The 22,289-nt window shown below is 32.5% G+C and overlaps 1 protein-coding gene across 1 annotated transcript in view; it reads right to left on the bottom strand.

Annotated features, from left to right (window-relative positions):
* Positions 1–189: 189 nt before the first annotated feature.
* The window catches only part of Nf1 (neurofibromin 1), a 70,740-nt gene continuing 48,640 nt past the window's right edge, over positions 190–22,289 (bottom strand). Inside the window, exons 43-63 of the mRNA XM_085956406.1 lie at positions 21,789–21,892; positions 19,060–19,110; positions 15,261–15,347; positions 14,704–14,875; positions 14,324–14,462; positions 14,013–14,171; positions 13,697–13,776; positions 13,159–13,292; positions 12,790–12,930; positions 12,406–12,664; positions 11,511–11,632; positions 11,141–11,312; positions 10,971–11,029; positions 7,469–7,543; positions 6,438–6,518; positions 4,796–4,922; positions 3,853–3,928; positions 2,919–3,006; positions 1,810–1,908; positions 1,477–1,654; positions 190–1,176 (exon numbers count right to left, since the gene is read on the bottom strand). Of these exons, the coding sequence (XP_085812532.1) occupies positions 1,106–1,176; positions 1,477–1,654; positions 1,810–1,908; positions 2,919–3,006; positions 3,853–3,928; positions 4,796–4,922; positions 6,438–6,518; positions 7,469–7,543; positions 10,971–11,029; positions 11,141–11,312; positions 11,511–11,632; positions 12,406–12,664; positions 12,790–12,930; positions 13,159–13,292; positions 13,697–13,776; positions 14,013–14,171; positions 14,324–14,462; positions 14,704–14,875; positions 15,261–15,347; positions 19,060–19,110; positions 21,789–21,892 (2,474 nt within the window). The 3' untranslated portion in view covers positions 190–1,105. The remainder of the gene's footprint in view (positions 1,177–1,476; positions 1,655–1,809; positions 1,909–2,918; positions 3,007–3,852; positions 3,929–4,795; positions 4,923–6,437; positions 6,519–7,468; positions 7,544–10,970; positions 11,030–11,140; positions 11,313–11,510; positions 11,633–12,405; positions 12,665–12,789; positions 12,931–13,158; positions 13,293–13,696; positions 13,777–14,012; positions 14,172–14,323; positions 14,463–14,703; positions 14,876–15,260; positions 15,348–19,059; positions 19,111–21,788; positions 21,893–22,289) is intronic.

Here is a 22,289-nt window from a genome sequence, read left to right as displayed (position 1 = left end):
GGTAAAATGGCACCGTAAACAGTTTTTCGTTATTATTCTAAATTGATCGATTATAAATATAAAATATGTACACTGGATTTCAATACTAATAAACTTTTAAATATTAAAATAAATCTTACATACATTAAAATATATAAATATTGTGAAAAAAAAAACACTTCAGTATTAATAATTAATTACAACATATTACGGTGTTTCCATTTATTCAATTTTATTCTTTTCACAGCTAAATCACAGTGATCTTTACAATTTCTTACGAGAATTATGACCTTATTGAAAATTACAAAAATGGACTAAACACATAAAATGAAAAGCATTCGAGCACCAATATTCGAATTAATATTAATTATAATACAAAAAAGTTTACATTGGAAGTTTGGATGTCAAAATAATATTAATATAATATTATGAAATGCCAACTCTCCGTGTATTTTCAATGTCTCGATTGTTTATGGTACAAAGGGCAATTTTGGGAATATTACGAGATTAACAATTTCCATAGAAATTTATTGGTTTCATCATATATTATTAACTATTATATTTCTGCTGACACACTTTCAGGACGCTGAAAATGACATAAAAAAACAATCTAACCCTATGAAAAAAGTTCTTTTTGGCTTAGAAACAATATTTTTTAATCATTGTTAAATTGGTATCTCTGCATAATGGAAATCGGGTATTAAATTTATTCATTAAGATCAATACCCTATTTCCATTACTAATTATATTTTGGGTTTATGATTGTTGTTTTTAAGCAAAGTTAATATTTTTATTAATTACACATCAACACATTGAAATCATTTTTGTAATACCTGCTCTAACTCGACGCGCCGATTTATACGAATTTCCAAATGGAAGCAGCTTGAGACTATTTGGTGAACGCAATATGGCTCCAGTGCACAGTCACCGCCCGAATTTTGAGCTACCTATTCTTGGATACACATTTAAATCAATGTATCACTTGTGAGGACGTTAAGCATTTAGGCCATCCAAACTTCGAATGTTATTAGTAAAATTATACATAATACGTTAGATTACACGTAAGAATACTAGAGGTAGTTGATGATTGGGTCTATTGCCAGAACGGGTCGACAGAGCGTGCAGGTTACTTTGTTTGCGCGCTGTTCACTCGGTGGATTGGAGGCGGACTCGCATAGCATTCTTCCGATGAGTATTCTGGAATAAATTGTAATATTGCCATACACATAAATTTAAAAATAGTCTCAGTATTTAAGTGGACACATTAGCTGTTCATTAGTAAACCAATGACTGCATATTATAAAGGGAGAGCATACTTACACCCATTAATGACCTCCATCATTGGAAATCCAAACATCCAAACAAATAAAAATAAGTTTTCAAAACACTTTATGTGGACGTACTGAGAAAACAGAACGTCATCTCCAAGTTAAGAGAAATCTCTGATCATAGAATCGGTAGGTATCAATTAAGCAAGCGTTTAAATTGAATATTTACCTCTATCTGTTGGACTGGGTAGTGCCAGACTGCCTAAACTTCCGCCCAGGTGAGCCCCGAGAGCTTGAGTCGGTCGCAGCGCCTCGCCAGTCTCTCCATCCTCCGCCGGTAAGCAGGTCTCCACCATGGCTTCCAGACAGTTCACGAACAGCTCTGAACTTTCTGCCGTGCAATTATACTGGAAGATAGGACATTCAATCGACGTCAATATTAAAGAATGTACATCAATTAAAAAGACACACATCGTTTTCCATTTTACAAAAATAAAGTAATTTAATAAAAATATAGTATTCACTGTTCATTTTTATTTAAATAAATAACAATAAATGTTACCTTGGTAAACGGTCCCGCAAACCTCCATAGGCCACCAAACCCACAACTCTGCATATAATGTAATTGCTGTTGACTCGCGTCTTCTGATGATATCATATTCTGGCAAAGTAAAAATAAAATAGTTGAACAATGACATAATTAATACTAAGTGCCCGCCCCTCACGATGGGCGAGCGGTAACGTGTCGTCTTATGTCTGGAAAAATCACATGTTATTTTTAACATGTGTGTGTAGACCCAAAGCATGGACGTCATAGTTTGAGAAAGACGTGGCTAACATTCATTTCTCGTAACATGAAAATCTGTTACGAAATTTTTTCATGGGGCGGTCAAAATCCACATCGGATTGTAGAGCCAATCAAAAAAATAAATAATAGTAATACCATCAGCTGAGGATACTTCAATTTAATTCCAATTGATTTATGAGAAAGAATATGTTATAATAAAATCACTGCATGAAATAAATAACACCATCTTAGGTGATTGAATTGTAGATAATTTATTAATTATTGAAAGGAACGAATACAGGCGGCCCTCGACTTTCAAACGTTCTCCTTTTGCACAATTTGCTATTTCATACACTTCTTAAAATTTTGATTTTTGTTGATAATGCAAAAACTGTGCGCTTCCATGCAGTCTCTCTACCCTGCTCCCCGTCACCTTCTCAAAAAGGGTGGCATTCAACTATCTCTTGGTGAGTTTATAAAAAAAACACCTGATTATTAATACAACTCGTTAACTTCATTATACCCATTGATAAATAAACATTTTATAGTACACTTTTTGATGTTTGCTTTTACATTCCTCTACTTTCGAACATTCAAACACATTTTCAGGAACCAGTTACGTGCGAAAGTCGAGGGCCGCCTGTACTCTCAAATGCGAGATTATAATTTATAAGTTTGTGATAAACTGTGTTATACAAAATTGCTTGACGATGTTTTACGATTTCTCAAGATAGGTAGTCTGTTTAGTTCACTCGGTGTACTTCCTTGTACTAATATATTTTTTAAATTAAATAAAAATATCCATCTTTTGGTTTTTCCTTTTTTTGTATTTTGTCGTGTACATAAATAAATGAATTTGAATAAAAATTGAACTATGAACTTACTTGGATAATACTTTGGACCGCGCTCAGAATGACTTGGTCGTGACATAATGTCAGCACGTGGTTAATTTTCATGTCCAGTAAACTATGACTGTAAAAGAAAACAAAGAATACCAGTCAACATCAGATCTCTTTAGTTCATCGAGTAAAGATCTCATAGTTTTGCTTCTATCTTTGATAGGTTATCACTAGGCTTAGGATTTTTAGGTGCTTAAAATGAATAATAGGTACCTCAAATATGTAGATATAATTGGAAAATATGTTATTAAAATTTCATAAATATGTGCTAAAAAACAAAAAAAGATGATAAAGTTTAAGTAAGTATTACAATAAATCATATATATTTCAACAGTTTAATTTATTATTTATTCACAACCAGAAAACGCTTTATTACAATAAATAATAAAAGTGAATCTTTGACGATTTGGTCTTAACAAATTTTTATACATGGAAAAACTTCTTTCCACTTCTACAGATGTTATTATTGCATATGCAAATGAAACTATTTCTGAAGTAGAAAAAATTGAAACATCCGAGGCATCTGATGGATTTTCCAAAACAGCTTTAATGTTCTGCAGCGTTTGAAGTCTAGTATTTTTATTTAAAATACTATTTAATTTTGTACTTATTTTTATTCCAATTGGTCCAGGAACATTGAAATTTTGTGTTTATGTGAAAATATGTGCTTAAACCTAGAATATGTAAAAATATGTAATTATCCAAAAATATTTAAAAATAGGTGCTAACAAATAGGGTTTAAATGTTTCAAAATTGTCTGAAACAGATAGATATTTTTGACCGCCCAAAAAAAATATTTAAATATCTAAGAATACTAAGCCTAGTTATCAGTGTACTGTATTTGGCTTAATTTTAGATGTAACGGTTAATACATTTTGATGTCATACATTAATGATTTGTAAGAGGTAGATATACTTACATAACTGGGAATACTTTTGGAAAAACTACAGAACCTTCCGCCAGATACTGGTAGAGAATTCTCGTTTCCGATTCGTCTGAAATATTACACAAACACTTGTAATAAATAAATTAGAAGTATAAATGTAACACACTTAAATTCGTTACATATATATATTGTTGATGAAACGTAATCTATGTTAATAACAAAATGTTTGTGACATAATAGCGCCTGTACACATGCATGGATTTATTGGCACCATATAGTGTGTAAATTCAACTATTGCGATGATAATTGTTTACACGTAGTAATGCTGACTGTCTCGCTAATCTTATTATTCAAGCGTGAGCGAGACGCATTTTTGTCATTGTATGGTGCTATTTCATAGATTGTGAAAATTGGTAAACGTCAAAATGCGCTGCACGGTGTAGTTCGTATGCTTTCCGGCATATTCGCCACTATCGTTTTACTGCGCATGTACATGTCATGAAAGTTCCAATTATCGCGTGAAAATTCAGAAGCTTCTGAACTTTTTGATCCATGCATGCAATCTTGCAACTTGAATGATAATACATGTTTACACGTGCATTTTTTTGATATGGCCACGATAATATGTACTGTCAGCAGTAAATCCATGCATGGGGTATAACGGGTTGTAACAATTGAATCGTTTATCATGAATACATAAGTATGCAGTGATGTTCTCTAAAACTAATCATTTAAAACAATCGACTATGCTAAATGAGTATGGCCGAGGGGTCTACTCATAGTCATATTTATGTAAATAATGGCCTATATACATTATGGTATACACATGCTGGTAATGTGTTTGGGCCATGAGTGGTCTTAAGCGTTATACGTTACATGGAATGGGAATTGCAAATCGTATTTGGAGAATTAGTATGACTATGTATAGGTCCCTGTCATTTAATTTAATTGAACATAGAAATATTAATATTGTCACCTGTTGTATATTTGACTAGAGTTGCGAGTACGCTTAATACAAGGGCCTGCGTCGTGAAGTCACTTAATACTTCCGGGTCGAGTAGAATATTGTTTTCGTTTGATACAGAAACTCTTCCGCTACGGTCCTACAAATTAAATAAACATAAATTGTTAGTTACACAAAGACTCTCTCTACGAGGGGTTACATTTTTGAACTAAGCAATACCATAAAAGATATCATCTTGCTTTAGTAAGTATTGTACTTTAAACGGTGTCCAATAATGCCTTCAAAATTTGATCGCATAAGATTTTGCATTATATTTTAGTCTATGAACTCCATGACAGCTAAACCTAACATGTAAACAAGAAAATAACCTAAAATGTGGTAATGACATAATCATATTTTATCAGTAACCATTATAGTAGCATTATTAAAAAGATTTATTCTTCAAGTAGGCAGCTAATTATTAAAGAGGCTGCTTACATCAATTATCCACGTAATAATTATGATATTACAATGTTAAATACGGGAATGTAAACATAACTCCCGATGTATTTTACAAACTTAATATGAATAATATATGTACATAATATGTACCTATTATTACAATAGTTGAATAAGAATTTGCATACAAAGATACACATGCAATGATAAAATGTAAAAGGAAAAAAAAAACAATTAATAATGGAGCATTGCGATATTAGACCGCTTGACATTCGGCAACCTGTCAATAAATAAAACGGTAATAAAATAGCGCCTCTGGTGTGAAGCAGTCAAAGTCAAAAACAAAAACCTCCACTGCTTTTGGATAGAGTTGTATAATATATCGAAATGATCGTAAAATTTCACAAACAAAACTGAAACAAGATGATTTTCTTTTATAGTGTAGCTTATTTCAAAAATTGCCCTCTAGACGAAGTCATAAAAAGTAGTTGATGCAACCAACAAAATGATTTACTTATTGATTTTTATTTATTTATTTATTTAAGAATACAAAACATTGTGGACATAACAAATCTAAATTCAATACGTACACAACATGAGATTTACATTATAAGTCAAACATTACCCTCACAAGAGAGAAGAGAATATAGAAAAAGAAATATATATATAATAACAATAATAATAACAAAAAAAAAAAATAATCAAAACATACTTAAGTATAATTTAATACAGAAAAATATAATTTTTGAGAACGGAAAATATACAATTTTATAGAGAAAAATACAGTTTTAAAAATAAAATGCAAAGTACATCATTGAAAATGTCTATGTCTTTAGGGAGCGCATTTACTAGTCTTGCACCCCTCGCTAATGGTGCCTGATAGGCTTGACACGAGGAAACGGTTCCATCCAGAATAAATCATGACTGCGACCACGTAGGTAATTGACAGGCGCGTATAAAATAGTAAAACACAAGTTTCAATAGGCCATTTCTGTTTTATTATTGCTGAATTTTCCGATAGTTTCTTCTCATGTACAGTAATAATTAAGCAGGGCTAATGTGATTATTGCTACAATTGCTATTTAGACTGTACTTATATCAAGCTAATTGAATTGGTTTCTCTCGCTCAACACACCTTCGACTATGTCTAGTTTCGTGCCAAAACTATTACACGTCACGGTAATTTGGAATGATTATAATGATACATGTTATTTACCTTAGAATTATCTTGATCATCACTGTCCTGCCCAACGTCACCAATACTTCCTGGAGATGCAGGGCCGTCATCATCAATTACCTAAAACACAAAATTGTAATATTTCATATTTTATATTTTCTTCATTCGCTACAAAGATATACTAAACCGACAAATTGCCATGACAATAGCCTCCTCTACATTCATAGTTGACATTTAAAGCCTTGTTCTCATTGGTAGAGTTAGTGATATATACCAACACACTTACTATCCAAACTACTCTACTTGACCAGATTTTATCATAATATTAATTTATCTAGACTGATTTAAAAAAAATTATTTTACAGTAAAACCTCGTTAATATGAATTCCATGGGACCGAAAATCGAAAAAAAATTCGAATTACGAATTATGAAATGTATGGGGGAAAAATATTAAAATTTTGAAAAAAAAAAATTGATTTTAGTTAATTTTGTTTCCGATCATAGTGTGCCTACCGAATTGGGTCATAAAATGTCAGGATTATTTTAATCAGGATATTTTAAGAAGGTAATTTCTTAAAATAAGTAATTTTTGATTTTTTAAGAAAAGTCTGTCACAATTTTCAATAACTGGCTCATGAAATAGTGTACTTTATTACGATTTATTGAATATTTTTGTATGCCTGGGACTCTGAAATCATTTCGAATTACGAAATTCGAATTAAAGGTATGGTTTTATATGAAAATAAGGGACTTTTTTTTCGGAAAAATTTTGAATTATCAGTGTTCTTACTAACGAGGTTTCACTGTATTTATCTGATATGCGATTATTTTTTTCCAGAATCAAATTTGACATACTGGTAGAAAAAGGTTGGCCATTCCTGTTGGTGGCTTATTATTCAATCAATTCTTCAATCTAAATTATATATCACGTCTTCTTTTATAAAATGACAGTCAGAATAAAGGGCATATAGCATTTCAAAGAGGCAGTTCAATTAATTATTAGATCTATCAAAAATTTGATCAATAACAATGAGACCTTCATTGTGTTGCTTACCTCGTTAATACGTACCTCAAAGCCGCTGTCCATGTCTCCGGGAAGGTGGTTGTTTTCAGGGTGACCCACCGGAGCCATGGTTTCTGAATCCTGAAACAAACAAGTCTACGGTTAATGATACAACCGATCTACCTTCCACACCCCAGTCCCATATAGAACTACAGTCGAACTTGGTTATTACGATCACGGAAATAGTGAGATCTCGGATGTAATGAGGAAACATCTGTTGACATTTTAATTTATGATTTTCTTCAAAAATTGATTCACTTTTATAACAAGCTATTTCTCAGGTAAACCGAGCAAAACTGTTAATGTGTCGATCGTTTAAAAACAAGATTTTCGACCCTAAGCAATAAAATCCGACCGGGTAGTTAACTAGACCGTTGCCGCCGGAATCGGATTACATTTATGACACTAGTTAAGTATCTAAGTACCTGATTGGTGTTTTCGTCGACAACATTGAAAAAGTATCCACGCATATGGTTGAAATTGCATGTAAAAAATCCAAGCTTTGTGAAGTCAGTAGGTACCTACCAGCGCCGGCAGCTCAGCACTTCATTACAATAAACAATTTCTTTTGTAGTTTATGAATGCCATGCTTGTTTCGGGGATTTTTACGATGGTTTTAAGATTTTTTATGTTCTATGCTTAAATAGAATGTGGTGTGAAAAATGTTATATAACGAGTAATGCTTATAACGAGCAAATTCAGTCGTTCCCATCTTCCTCGTAATAACCAAGTTCGACTGTATAACTAAATATGTTACAGTGGAACCTGAAGATCATGTTTTCACACTATTTGCGTGTAGATTCTGTAGTCTCGTTTCATGTTAATAAAGTTAATTTCTGCAATTTACGTCTGAAATATCCAAAACTAAATTAAAATGAGGTAAAAAAAATTAAACACACATTGAATTCAACGCATAGTAGTAATTGAAAGGAATATTCTCGCAAAGGTGAAAGAACACGTTGACAAATGCTCCAAATCAATTGATATGATTATATAATAAAAAATATATTTAATTAAACAAACACATATTCTTTCCGTCAGTCCCTTCAAAAATGTAAAATCGGAGTTTCGCAGTAAATCATTGCAGGGTAATCAGGGTTTATCCCGCTTTCAACGAAGCAACATCTAATGACAAGTGAATGTCGCATCGCTATTAAAAGTATTGTTTGAGATACAATATTGTCCACAGAATTAAGTCAACAACAGTTCATAGTCAATGATCCCAATCTGTCAAGTCTCATTCAATCGTCTTCGGTCCCATGTAGTTGCAGTTTAAAACACCCCGCTAATACAGTCCACTTCCTTCTGTTTGTACTTATTGCAAACGGGTAATAAAGACAGGGACCCTCTATTTTTAACCTTTCTAACGCGGCAACTGACTTTAGTCAGCCTATACGCGCGAGTCATCCGCGCGTCAGCTGACTAAAGTCATTTCGATTTTCGTTTGCCTAGTACTCCTTTCGGCCAGGCGCGAATAATTCGAACATTGATTTAATTTATTCAGAAATCATCCTTCTCTTGACATCTGTCAATGGATAGCCTAAACTTTTGTTCTATCTAATTTAAATAAATATTTTTCGGGAGCGTGTCTTGAATAAAAAAATATCAGTCATCGGGCCAATTCAAATTTGCCGCGTATATAGTGTCTTATCGCTTCTTAGTGCATGTGCGTCGAAGACATTTGACTGACGTGTTTGTAACGATACGAGTTTGCGATATAATAAGTTATATTGTTTTTTAATGATTGAAAAACTATTTGGTGCGTAAACTGTTAAATAGAATATTCGAAATTTACATTGATCAAAGTGAATTTACAAAATATTTTTACAAAAGGAATGCTTTTGGAGATTGCATTCATTCGCCTATCTGCTATTATATTATCCGCGAGTAAATAGTTTCGGAAAATAATTTGAACAAGGTGTCATTTAAATATACCTAGGAGTCCGCGATTCAATATGTCTCTTTGTTTATCATTGATTAACATTTTTAAATACTATTTTCTGGTTATAGAATTAGGTGAAACAGACAAAAATTATTTATTTACCCTAGTTATCAGCCATTTATAAAGAAAAGACACGAACAATCAGATGCCCGTTCCCGCATAAATGCGGAAATTGTCGTATTACGCTACACCAGGTCCCGCGCTACTGAATTTTTATACACTGCGCGGCAAATCATCGTCTGCTGGTGTGAGACAGACACTTGAGAATTATTTTTTTCGTAACACTATTCAAAAGGGTTTGATTCATGACTACTATTTTTTTTTATGGAGAATTCTTCTTATATTTATAGTCGAAAATAACTCGAGTTACTTACTATCATGTCATTATAATAAAATAAGAGATTACCTATTCTAGTACCAGTGGGTCTATTCTATACTTATCGACCGCTAAAGTGATAAAGTAATAAATATTATCATACTTAGGGTAGGTTTGTATCAAAATGTTAGCACTTATTGTAACAATTACACGAAGTTGGTTTTTATTGTTGCAATAAGTGCTATATTTTAACAGCACCTATCTTGCTGCTGTTGAAATATCGCACTTATTGCAACAATAAAAACCAACTTCGTGTAATTGTTACAATAAGTGCTAATATTTTGATACAAACCTACCCTAAGTTTGATACTATTTATCACTTTAGTGTTCGATAAGTATAGAATAGACCCACAGGTTATTGAAGTAATATAATAAAAAAAAAACAAATGAACTTGAAAATAAAATTGTGGTGACTATAAAGCATTTAGAAGTGCAAAAAGTGTTTGAAATTTAATATTTTACGAATTGTAATAGCCTAATAGGTATTCGAAAAATAAACCGTTTTGTTATAAACTATGTGTCATTCGATTCCATTCAGTTCGGGGTCAATGGTAGGTACAAACCAGGCACTGGTGGTAAGTACATTACTCTCAAATAGCCAGTAGTTCTCAAGGATGATTTATTTATACTCGACCTGCAGTGCTGCAATGTGTATGGGAGTTCAAATAAAAGTTACACAGTTTGAGATGTCCTGGATGCTATAAAAATGAGCTATTTATGACTGATATTTTTTTAACACACTCAACAAAAATGCTCATAAAAGTCATAAACCATATTATTATTCATTATGTGTATGACATATTTGTCGAAATCGTAGCCGTAGACTATAATACTGAACTGTTCTTACACTTGTTAATCTGTCATCGACGCATTAGTCCAGCACCATTTCGTAAGTGTCATGGCGCCGCTCGAGTAAGCCGGCATTTTTTCAATGAAGAAATCTTGTTCGTGATTTCTTATCAGTTTTAGGCGACGAATGTTTATTTTTAGAGTCACATAAAATATTAGGTTCTGTCATAATCATTTTTGAACTTGACTCCGATTTTTTACTACTCTATTTGTGTATGTTTGACTGACATTTATTACGATTTATTGATGCTTGAAATAACAACGCGCACTGTTGTACTAAGTCGGGATTCGTAACGCTTAGAAAGGGTTAAAGGTTTCAAGGAATTATTTTGTGTACCGACCTGTGATGCTGCAGCGCTGGACGATTTATCACTGTTTGTTAGACTAGAAGGAGATTTACCTGAAATGAAAATTAAATAAACAATATTAATATTACATATAAACATATAGAAAGATATGATGAAAATAATACACATTTAAACTGTTTCATAGACAAAATTATAGATAGTACCATGAGCAGAACTGATGGCTGATTGGTCGAGGAGATCCCACGATTTTTGCCGTCGGTTGTTGTTATTGGACGTAAAGGAGAGCTGATTGGAGGAAAGTGACACGGGTCCGGATACGTAGCCAATCGAAATGCCAGAACTTGAAGCCGATGTTTGAACTGGTTGTGAATAGGGCTGTGAAAGAATATTATATCAAAATTAGAATTCAGTTTAAATATTATGGCACATAAAAAAAATTAAGCATACAAACATCAATTTGAATGTTAGCAGGTTGGAAACTATCACTAATAATATTAGGTGATATACCCCATGTTAAATGCATTATAGACCTATATAAGTATAGTATCAAATATGATAAGTATGGTTATTCACCGGGTGTTGTTGTGATTGATCGGGCATGAGTCCGTGATCTTGATTGGAGTCGGGCAGCCATCTTGGCAGAGAATGTTTTATGTGACAGCGGGATCTCACTTCTTCGGATACACAAACCAGCGCTGTGGAAAAAGAATTACATTGTAGGTACTGTCCGACAAGAAGATCTAGGCAATAACCGGAAGTCGCTGGAGTCGAAGTGCGATTAACTAAATAGGAGGGGATTGTTAGTTAACAATTTTAACACATGGACAACTTGTCGACAACCGTAAGTCGTTGGCAGTGCGGTTAAAAACAGGAGGGACTTATTAATTAGTTCACAGTTTCAACATGTTGACAAGATCTTGTTCGACAGTACAACGAAACTCAATTTTTACAGAGAAACGATAAAATCATTATTTTAATTGAAAATACATAATTGTGGGTAGCGAATGGGATTCCAACACGTATCCTTTACTTTCCAAGAGAGTGCTCTAACTATTTAGCGATTATTGATCAAAATGATATTCTATCGCATCTATGTAAATGCGCTATTTAGTTAAGACGTGGCACCCATCTTTGATTTAAATCAAGGGAATGAATGGTATTACTAACTTGATTTATAGATAGTGTCAGGAGTAAATCAAATTTTAGTTTGATATTTTTGTACTTTTATTCAACAATGAATTATATACTAGATTCAAGAATGTACCATTCTTGATGGATTGTAGTTATCAGGAATTATTCGCAAGGGGACTTGGGGTCAGTAGCTTCGGATAAGAGCACTCACCTGGCAAGAGGATGTGCGTTTGAATCTGGCGCATAATTTTTCTAAAATAAGTATGTCTCTGAGGCTTTTCAAAATGCTGTACATATTGCAAAATGAATGTTTATGAATTATGCAAGGCACTCTTACCAGTCAAATAAGCGATGGTCTCTCTCGTGACATGGAACTTATCGTGACCTCGGTGGCCGGCCACAATGGCGAGAAGTACAGCCAGCACCCGACTCGTTCGAGAGACTGTGCCTCCGCTGGGGTGGCGGAAACCTTTCAGCAAATGACCCACCAGGGCAAAATGAAAGTTCGACTTGAAACTCAGTCCAACTGCATGGTCCAGCTGTTTGAAATGCCATTCTAGAGGCTCCCTCGTGTTCATCATAACTTGCTCTAGTGACTGAAACAAAACCACAATAATTTATCAACATTAATATATTATTTCTCAAGCCCGTTGTTGCAAACAAATAAATTTGTCATGTACATGTGTAAGAGTTTTATAATATAGTGAATAGCTAGCTATACCTGGTTTTCGAACTGTCCTTGTGAATCGAGTGTGTGTAGATTCTGTTCAAGTAATGCCAACCCGGCAGCGTACAAGGCCGGCTCGTCTAGCTGAAGTACAGATATGGCAACCCAAAACAGAGCCCGGTGTATTGGTGATTCCTAGTAAAACAAATTTGGTCAATAATGCAATCTATGTTAAAAAGTACATTTTTTTATGAAAATTACTATTGCAAAACAACATATTACATATAGTTTTGATCAACGTTTTCTATTACATATAACACTACAAACTGATTCCTCAAATTTTTTAATATGGTTGACATTGCAAAATTAATATTCTATATAATGTTGAAGTTTATAATAGTGTAAATAAATGCAAGAACTCACCGGCCTGAGTAATGGCTGCAATCTGGTCAGACACATGACTAAAGCTTCGAGGAGTACGATATCATTGAAGGACTCCAACGCCTTCACCAGAATTCGGAGAAGTTGCTTGATGTCTTGGTCGGTTATGCTCTTACCTAACAGAAAGTATTATTAAAAGTGTTTCATAGTATTGTCATGTTGAATCCGGAAGAATATTCTCCTATATGTATGAGTATGCCAATAAGTGTGGAAAGGCCACGACTTCAGTGGTTTGGTGGTATATAGAAAGACTTGTGAGTGCATGGAGTCTTAAACTAGAAAAGTAGAACAGAAATCCGAGCAGAATTGATGAGTCTGTTTACGGTTGCCAAAATCCACCCAGCACCTTAACGCCATAAAAGTAAATGTTATTAAAGTAATCTTCGCTATGCTATAGAACTGTGCAGTGGAAAAATTTACTGAAGATGATGTATTATAATAATTCCAAGATGGAATGTTTATCATGTAATTTATTTCTGGCTAAGTGATTTGAGAAAGTATAAACTAAAATATGACTTACTTATGCATCCAAAGACAATAAGCGCTCTCGGTTGCAGTGCAGGATTAAAACAGAATGCAAAGCTGTTGGCCAGAGATGTCCTGAAAATTAAGACAAAAAAATACCCATAAGACCTGTTTGAAAATAGATTTTTACTAATTTTCGAATTTCGAATTAACTGTGTTGCATTGTAAAAATTTTTAAGATATATTATTGATGAGTTCACTCACAAAATCTGATATAGCATATTAGCTCCGCATGCAGCGATTGGAAACATTTGTGCTTAGAGTTAAGATTGTCCACAACTAAACGTACGGAAATAATATAAATAGCCAACCATGTATGCAGCCAGTCACAGTTGGGTATGTCCCTCATGCAGGCCTCCATGATCTCAAGCAGGGCATCTGTGATTACTTCTAAAGACGTCAACGAAAGCCTCTCTCGATCAGCACCAGTCGCACTGCCAGAAGCAAACGCGCGCTCATTTCCAAATCGACTGTAAAACGATTAACATTTTATATTAATATGACATGTTTATTCCATATGAGTATAATAGAAACAGGTGCAAAAACAAAATTCAAGTACATATGTCATGCATAATTACAACTGAATCAATTTGAAATACAAGAAAAATAAATTAAACCTTACCATCTATCATTAGGGTGCCTATAACTACTCCTGAAGGCTGTAACGGCAGCCGACTTCACTTTGGAAATTCCAAACAGCAAATAAAACTTGGGCAGAGAGAACTCATCCAGAGACAAACGGAGAACTCGCTGGGTATCCTCTGAAATTTATGATTTTTTATTTTTTTTATACAATGAATAATTCATGTGGCATTCTTTATTGAGCATTTAATAGTAGATGCAGTTTGCAGTATAATATGTCAACTATGTACAAGTGCTTATTGTTAGAGGTAATGTCTGTAAACATTTTTAGGCTTTCGAATATAATATTTGAATGGAATGGATAAAAGTATTTTGAAGATTGCATGAATCATTTGCATGTTATTAGTCCAGACAGCATACCTGAGAAACTAGGCTTAGTGCAGGTACAAAGTGAATGAATGACATTGATAACCAGGCCGTGGGTGGACGCCCTCATGCTGAGGGATCCGGAGCACACCAGGAAGGTGACAGCGTGGAACAGGTAGGGAAGATGTCGGGCCACGTCTAAGCAGTTGTTGAACGACAACATGAGCTGGAAAAAATGGATAACGTGATAATTATAATTATTTAATATATGCCCCACCACAGTACAGTACACACAATTGTAAATTAAAGTTGAACGTTTCCCAACCAAAGCTATTTTTTGTAATCTTTTGCAACTCATTACATATGGCGTTTGGCTTCAAATACAAAGAAAATACCATCTGAGTACCTTTGAGTATAAAAATCTTGATAAACCAATTAATTAATAAAAGTTTTGTAATCACTGCTGTCCTAGTTTATGATATGATAAACATCATCCTGAAAAATCTTTTAATTAGGCAAATTTTAAATTATAATACTCCACTGTTTCCGAATTAATTTTATGTGTTTTATCTACTCTCACAAGGAGATATTTGAATGGACTAATTACTCACAAGATATCTGGCCAAGATGGCTATGTCATCCCACATCATGTGCTGCTCCAGCATGGGCGTCGGTGCATGGCAGGTCTTATCCACAACCTATAAATTGAACGTCAACAATAAATATTAGTAGTCATATATTAAAATGTAGCCTGTTCGTAGCAGTCAGGTGATTGTGACGAATTTACCTGTCCCCATTCTATATGTCGAGCATTACATAATCTAACCAAATATACAGAATACAACTATACAAGGCGTCTATTTAAAAATACTAAAAAGTACACAACAAAATATTTGCTCTAAACACTATTTTTGTCTTTCAAGGTAAACGGTTGGATTCTCCGTCACCCAGTATTTTCGAATAAGAACTATATATGTCCATTTTTATTAGCTGATCAATTTAAAACGTAATAAAAATAAGCAAAATAAAATTTTGACCGGTTTCTGTAGTTAATCGAATTTTAAACATTTTTTTCGTATCTATTTGACCATCAGATCATTCAATATTGTGTGAAATTACATTAATATATAGAATATATACAAATTATTTAGAAAACCACACGTGGACTTTGGAAATAGACACCTCATATATTGACATTGTGATGGTTGGATAATATCGTCGCCCCAAGAGCAAAAGAACACTTGAGCAAAAATAGAGTTTTGAGAAAAACGCATTTTAAGTTTTTTTTGATTGAAAAAAATCGTGTGGAGGTTATTTCTTAATAGTTTGAAATGAAATTTAGAACACAATTTTTTATTTTTCATATCTTGTGAAGATCCTCACCACAAGGGCCCTTTTTTCTGCAACAAAATCTTTTTTTTGTACAAAGGCATTTTAAAATAATTACACATAGCTTTTCCTATATTATTTTTGTAACCACTGCACATAGGATGGCAAAATCGTGTACCATACATATAAACATCACATATGTATGGATAAAATCATGATTATCGATTAACTCAAAACTAATAAATCGCGTCTTATGTTAAGTTAGAATAAAATTGTGGTCGTGATAGGATGAGGTGTACGGTTAGTTTTACATGCAAATAAGAAGTAAACTTTTAAGTTTATTCGGATAAATTATTGGGGATGCCGTACAACTAATTAATAATGTATAATAAAAAAATAGTAATAATCATTTTATGTATTATGAAGCACTAGTTCAAAAAATATGTGAGTCGTTATCATATTGCCTAGGATTATGGGAAAATAATATTAATATTAACCCTTTTACTCCCATTCGGCCCACCATACCTATGCGAAAACTCAATCTGGGCCGATCCATCGGCCGAAAGTTTGGAACCAAATTTACGATTTATTCCAAATTTTTTCCTGTTATATTTCGTCTGGTGTAGACAAAGAACTATATTCACTGTGTGTTGGGTGTGAGTAACATTTATTTTAGTGTTGGCATTGTTTATAATTATGTCACACCCTAATAACTCGCAAGTCATAATTGCTCTGCTGTTGAACTTGAGACCAAAGAGGGTCATAAAAATAATAAAACATTATTTTTGACACATTTTAAATTTTGATATTTCTTTTAGTTGTTTTATGATTCATATATCACATTACAAAATGAATTTTGTAATTTTTATGAACTGACCTGAACAAACAATGGATGCCACTGTACTTTTGGTAGAATGGTGAAAAAATACATGAATAAATATTATTATAAATGATTTAGTGCTTTGAAACTTATTTTTTGAAATTACTTCATTCCCATATCAGTTAGTCCTCGATACTGTATTGAATTCTCTTGCGATTTCGTGAATTGAATAATATTCTTGAATATCTTGATTATACTTTATAATAATTCTATTTCATAGAGAAATAATAATATGTTTATTTTTTTTTCTGTTACTAGATAAGAATAGATTGTATTATAAAATTTGATATATCAATTATAAATAAAAAAATGTTGTCACACTTGTTTTGTAGTTCAAACATAGTTTTATCCGTTCATTTCTAAATAAATATTGATACATTATTTTTTTCTTTTGTTTTATTGATGTCAACTATCAATATTATTACTTATTATTGCTTTATACACCATTGAGAACACACAAAAAAAGTTTCAAATTTTTAAAACATGTGTAGAATTATTTATTTAAAAAAAACTAAATCGACGATTTTTTGTCAAAAAACGCTTGGGAGTTTTCACATATGCTAGGCTAAATCAGTTGGGAGTAAAAGGGTTAACAAGCATGGACTTTTTAAACGATTCTTTTTTAACATTACAGAATTAATACTAAATTTAATTTATGGAAGGATTCAGTACAAAATAATACTACACTATTTATTGAATTTAATAAATCAATTTGTTTTAATTGACATTGTTGTGTTAAGCCAGTGGTCGGCAAATTCATTAGTCAACAGAGCCAAATATCAACAGTACAACGATTAAGATTTCTTTTGAGAGCCAAATTTCTTTAACTTTAACTATATAGGTAGGTACACTGTTTAACTTTATAAACTTAAATTAAAGTTTTAAGTCTTGAACTACAGGTATACTGAATAAAACTTGATATCATACTTAATAATGATCTACAAAGTAAATTGTAAGTAAGGTATCCATAAAATTACAACATGACAATGACTGACTAACACTTAATGTGCATAATGGCCTTGCATCTCCTTGAAAAGTCAAGTTTGTATATTGTTGTTTTTAATTTTAGGCACGACTCCAGGTTCTCATCAATAAGACGACTTCTCAATTTACTCTCGTTAAGGTTCATGCTTGAAAAGGATTGTTCGCATGAATATGTAGAACCGAAAAGGGAAAGAACAGCGAATGCTATTTTTTTTCAACTGATCATATGAGTCAGTAATACTACTCCAGGTGTTAAAAATCATCATGTCTTCCTTCTCCAGATCTTTCAAATATCAGAATTATTTTCTTGGTGATGTTTCAGCAGACTTAGAGAGTAAATCGAAGATTCTCTTTTGAAATCTTGAGCGAAGAGGGATAATTTGTTTTCGAACGAAATAACTTCTTCTGACATCGAAAAAATTGTGTTTCCTTTCCCCTAGAGTTTACGATTAAGCTGATTTTGGTGAGACGTAACGTCTATCATGAAATATTTTTTTTGGTTCAACTGATGGTCCGTTATTTCTGGATAGTGAACACCTTATCAAGGAGAAATGCTTTAATTTCTGTTAATAAGGAACTGTTTTAGCCCGTATGTGGTCATTTGTGGCAGAGCTGCGTTCAATGGGCCAAAGAGCCACATGCGGCTCGCGAGCCGCGGTTTGCCGACCACTGGGTTAAGCCAATAATTCCACAAATATGTATTAACCGGCTTTCTGCCTGCCTTTCAGTGAGTTTTTTCGCTATAGAGCGTAGAGGCCGCACATACAAATTTCATGAGTTACCTCGTCCGACTTTAAACTCAAATTACTAGCCACTGTCGATTGATTTGCAATTTGACGTAGAACATTTTTTTGAGTATTTTTTGAATAAACCCCATTTTCACATACCTATCATCATAAAATATTTTATCTCCCTATCTAAATTACGTCACAGTTTTAACCCCCCCCCCAAAAAAATTGTGCTTAGATTTTCTACAACTCTGTTCACTGTCGGAAATCATCACATTATATATCAGATATGCTCCCTCATTACGATGTGAAATCATAATAATATTGACACATCTTATAAAAATAAATCTAAAATATTCTAAAAAAACATCCCAAGCACCTTATGTTAGTATAAATTCCATGAATATATGTGTGTTTATTTATGAAAGCAAACATAATAAAATAGGAGAAATAAAGTATTAAAAAACAAAACAAAAACATGAAACTTACGCTATTGGGCACTGCGCCAACAATTGTTTGCGAGGGCAGTTTAGAAAGGGCCTACACGCCAAATTATAAACATAAAAAGAAAACACAATCAAATAAAAAACAAAAAAACACAAAACATCAAAAAACCATATCAGCCTAAATCCAATGCAACAAATTATATTCTTTTCGGTACATACAGAAATGTTTTCTGATAAAAGTTTTTACTTCAGAGACTCTTTAATGCAAGTTGCATTTCAGTCAAAATACAGAAGGATAATGTAACATATTCTATAACTTAGTATGATAGATATAGTCGTCTCTGTTCTGGCAGAACACACTAACTGGAGAATACTAGTTTTGAGTAATTTGACTTTGAAGTTGTTGACATGTTTGAAATGGTCTATCATGTATGTTTATTAAATAATCGTAAAAAGGATGACTTTAAAATAAAGACTGTTTATTTATTAAGAAGGTTTCCAGATGGTAAAATTTGAAATAAGGAACATTTTGGTATAACTAACTCAATATGTAATTTTTTCGAATTAGTGTCTTCTGCCAGAACAGTGACGTAGTAATGTGTACCAAAATCTTCTTTATATAGTTCTTGTGAATGTTACATTATGGTGATGTTTGTTTGGGTTGCTCTTAGATTTAGGAAACTATGGTTTTAAAAAAAAAAAATTACACACAACACATAATACAAATAAACAAACGATCCATTGTTTTCTTGTCACGACAATAACACGTATGAAGTTGATAATTTTTGAATTCAATTCAAATAAAAAATAGTTTTCAAAGATTTATATAATTTACATTTTAAAAGATACTACATCAGACAAAACGGTATAGTTTCAACATGCTATCTCGACATTTTCAGTTGTACATGTGTGAAGATTATATGCAAACATGATGAAATAATACGGCATTGTAGATATAAAAACAATGATAATAAAAAGATTAAATCATTCGGAACGTTTGTCAAATAAAATGGAATCAAACAAAATTTAATTACCACAATATAAACGCCCATAAATAATGAGAGAAATTAATATTACAACATATATTGGATGATGATAATGCTTCATAACATGAATAATATTTTCTGTCAGACGATGTAACGTAGATTATACACCTTGTTAACATACTATAGGTAGGTACACCAAAAATAATATTTGTATAGTGAAATAAAGCGTTTTTAGGAAAAGGATGTATGTATGTAAGAAAACTTGTTTCAATCATCATGTAAAAGAACGTTCAACTTTTTTTTGCTTTAAAGAATTTGGTGAAATAAGAATTCACAATAAAAGAAAAATATGTTCAGAATTTTGTTCACAGATGACAGTCATTGTAGAATTTCGTTTTATTTGATTTTACACGCATATTTTTAATTCATACATAAATATTTTTATACATCAACATCAACTACGTTACTGCATTGTTTTCATATAACTTGCCAGATTTTTAGTACAGTCGTCAATCACATTCCAAAGTCGCAGCAAAGTGAAGTAGGTCGTAAATAGTCATAAATATAATTTCTTTGATGAAAGAGTATTTGTTTTGTAACATAAGAAAGCTGCTTGGTAATAAGTGATACTTTCATATTGTACAGTGAAAAAAAACTTTTATAAATATTTAAATTTGAATAAAATGATTTAACCCACAATAGATATAATCATTGGAATGCTGTTTTATTTAATGCATTGATGTATATATGTTACGCCGAATGTGCGAAATTGAATATTACATGGCAAAATTTTGCCTAAATCATGAAAAATGCAAGCCCGTTGCCTTATTCATGAATTAGAAAATATATCTGCAGAGTGCGTGAAATCGGCAGTAATTCTTCTGCCTACTTCATGTCTTGGACAAATTAGATAGTAGCGCTACGGTGGTATTTTTTGCAACTAAACTAAATGTATCAAATGATCATGGATTGGTCAAAATGTACATTTATATTATCTATGGTCAAAATAGATGATCGCGCTCCGTGGTGTTTTTTGCAACTAAACAAATGTGTCAAATGTCATTGATTATAATATAAAAATATACCAATCAATAACTAAAATGACGTTCATATCCATTTACTATGCGCAAAAAAATTCTAGAACTATAATATGATAACGGAAGAATTTTATTGAAAAGTATTTTCGCGATTTGATTCGTGCTTGGGTATCAATTGTGCAATGGTCGATTGAATGTTTGTGATAGTTTGTTGACACTTGATAGCTAACCTCAAAATGGACATTCAGTTGAATAATTTAATTCAGAATCACAAAACCTAACCTAACCTAATAATAACAATATTATATTATGTCCAATTATAACTAATAAAACCATCCGTATTAAATTTACTTTGTCTTCTGTCATGTTGACAGTTCAAGAATTCCATACCGTGGCGAATTCATGTACTCAGCAGAAAAAATACCTAATTCATGAATAAGGCAACAGGCTTGACTATTACATGAATTAGCCAAAATTTTGCCCATTTTATGTAATAGTCAATTTCGCACATTCGGTGTAACATATATATTATGTATTTTAAATATTTGATTGAAATATATCAGTAGATAGAAAGCCTTTAAAATTTTTAATTTATTGATTGCACTTTACTGATTTTTATCAAACATTCCTGTAATTTACGCGGTAGGTAAAGCATTTATAATCATCAAACATTCATACAAAAAATCCTACGGGTGTAATTATGTTTTCAATTATTTACGATGATATTGTGCGAGGTGTATGTATCTTACCCTGCACATCCTGCCGATGATTTTTTTGGCCACGAGTTGGACGTTAGCCGATGCTAGCGCAACGGCTGTGTCGGCCATTATTTCAACCATCGGCGATCCAAGACCTGAATAGAAATATAAACATTATTAGAACAAACACGTTGAAATAACTTTTGTCTATAGGTCCAACGCACAGTAAAATTGTAAAATAAGTTATACAATGAATTAAGATTATTTAGAATATTTCAATGAACAATCACAAAAAATCGACAAAGAGTGTATCACATGCACAGTATTACAAAAATAGGTCACCATCTTTCTTATGGCACCAAGTTTTAACGGTGTTAAGCATAGAATATTTTTTTTTTATACAACCACACTAAAAATTTTATGGAATGATGTCATAACTTGTGTCCATCTACCGTAAAAAGGCCAGCCATGGTATTGGGCCAAGGTAAGAAAAAACGGATACGCACATGGATTAAAAGCAATGAAAACCAAAATTGACTATCACCGTTCTTT

This window comes from Rhyacophila brunnea, unplaced genomic scaffold (genome assembly GCF_057557595.1).
Source record: "Rhyacophila brunnea isolate RB1 unplaced genomic scaffold, BYU_Rbru_1.0 scaffold_6, whole genome shotgun sequence".
NCBI classification, from domain to species: Eukaryota; Metazoa; Arthropoda; class Insecta; order Trichoptera; family Rhyacophilidae; genus Rhyacophila; species Rhyacophila brunnea.
This window is presented reverse-complemented; position numbering and strand designations above follow the sequence as displayed.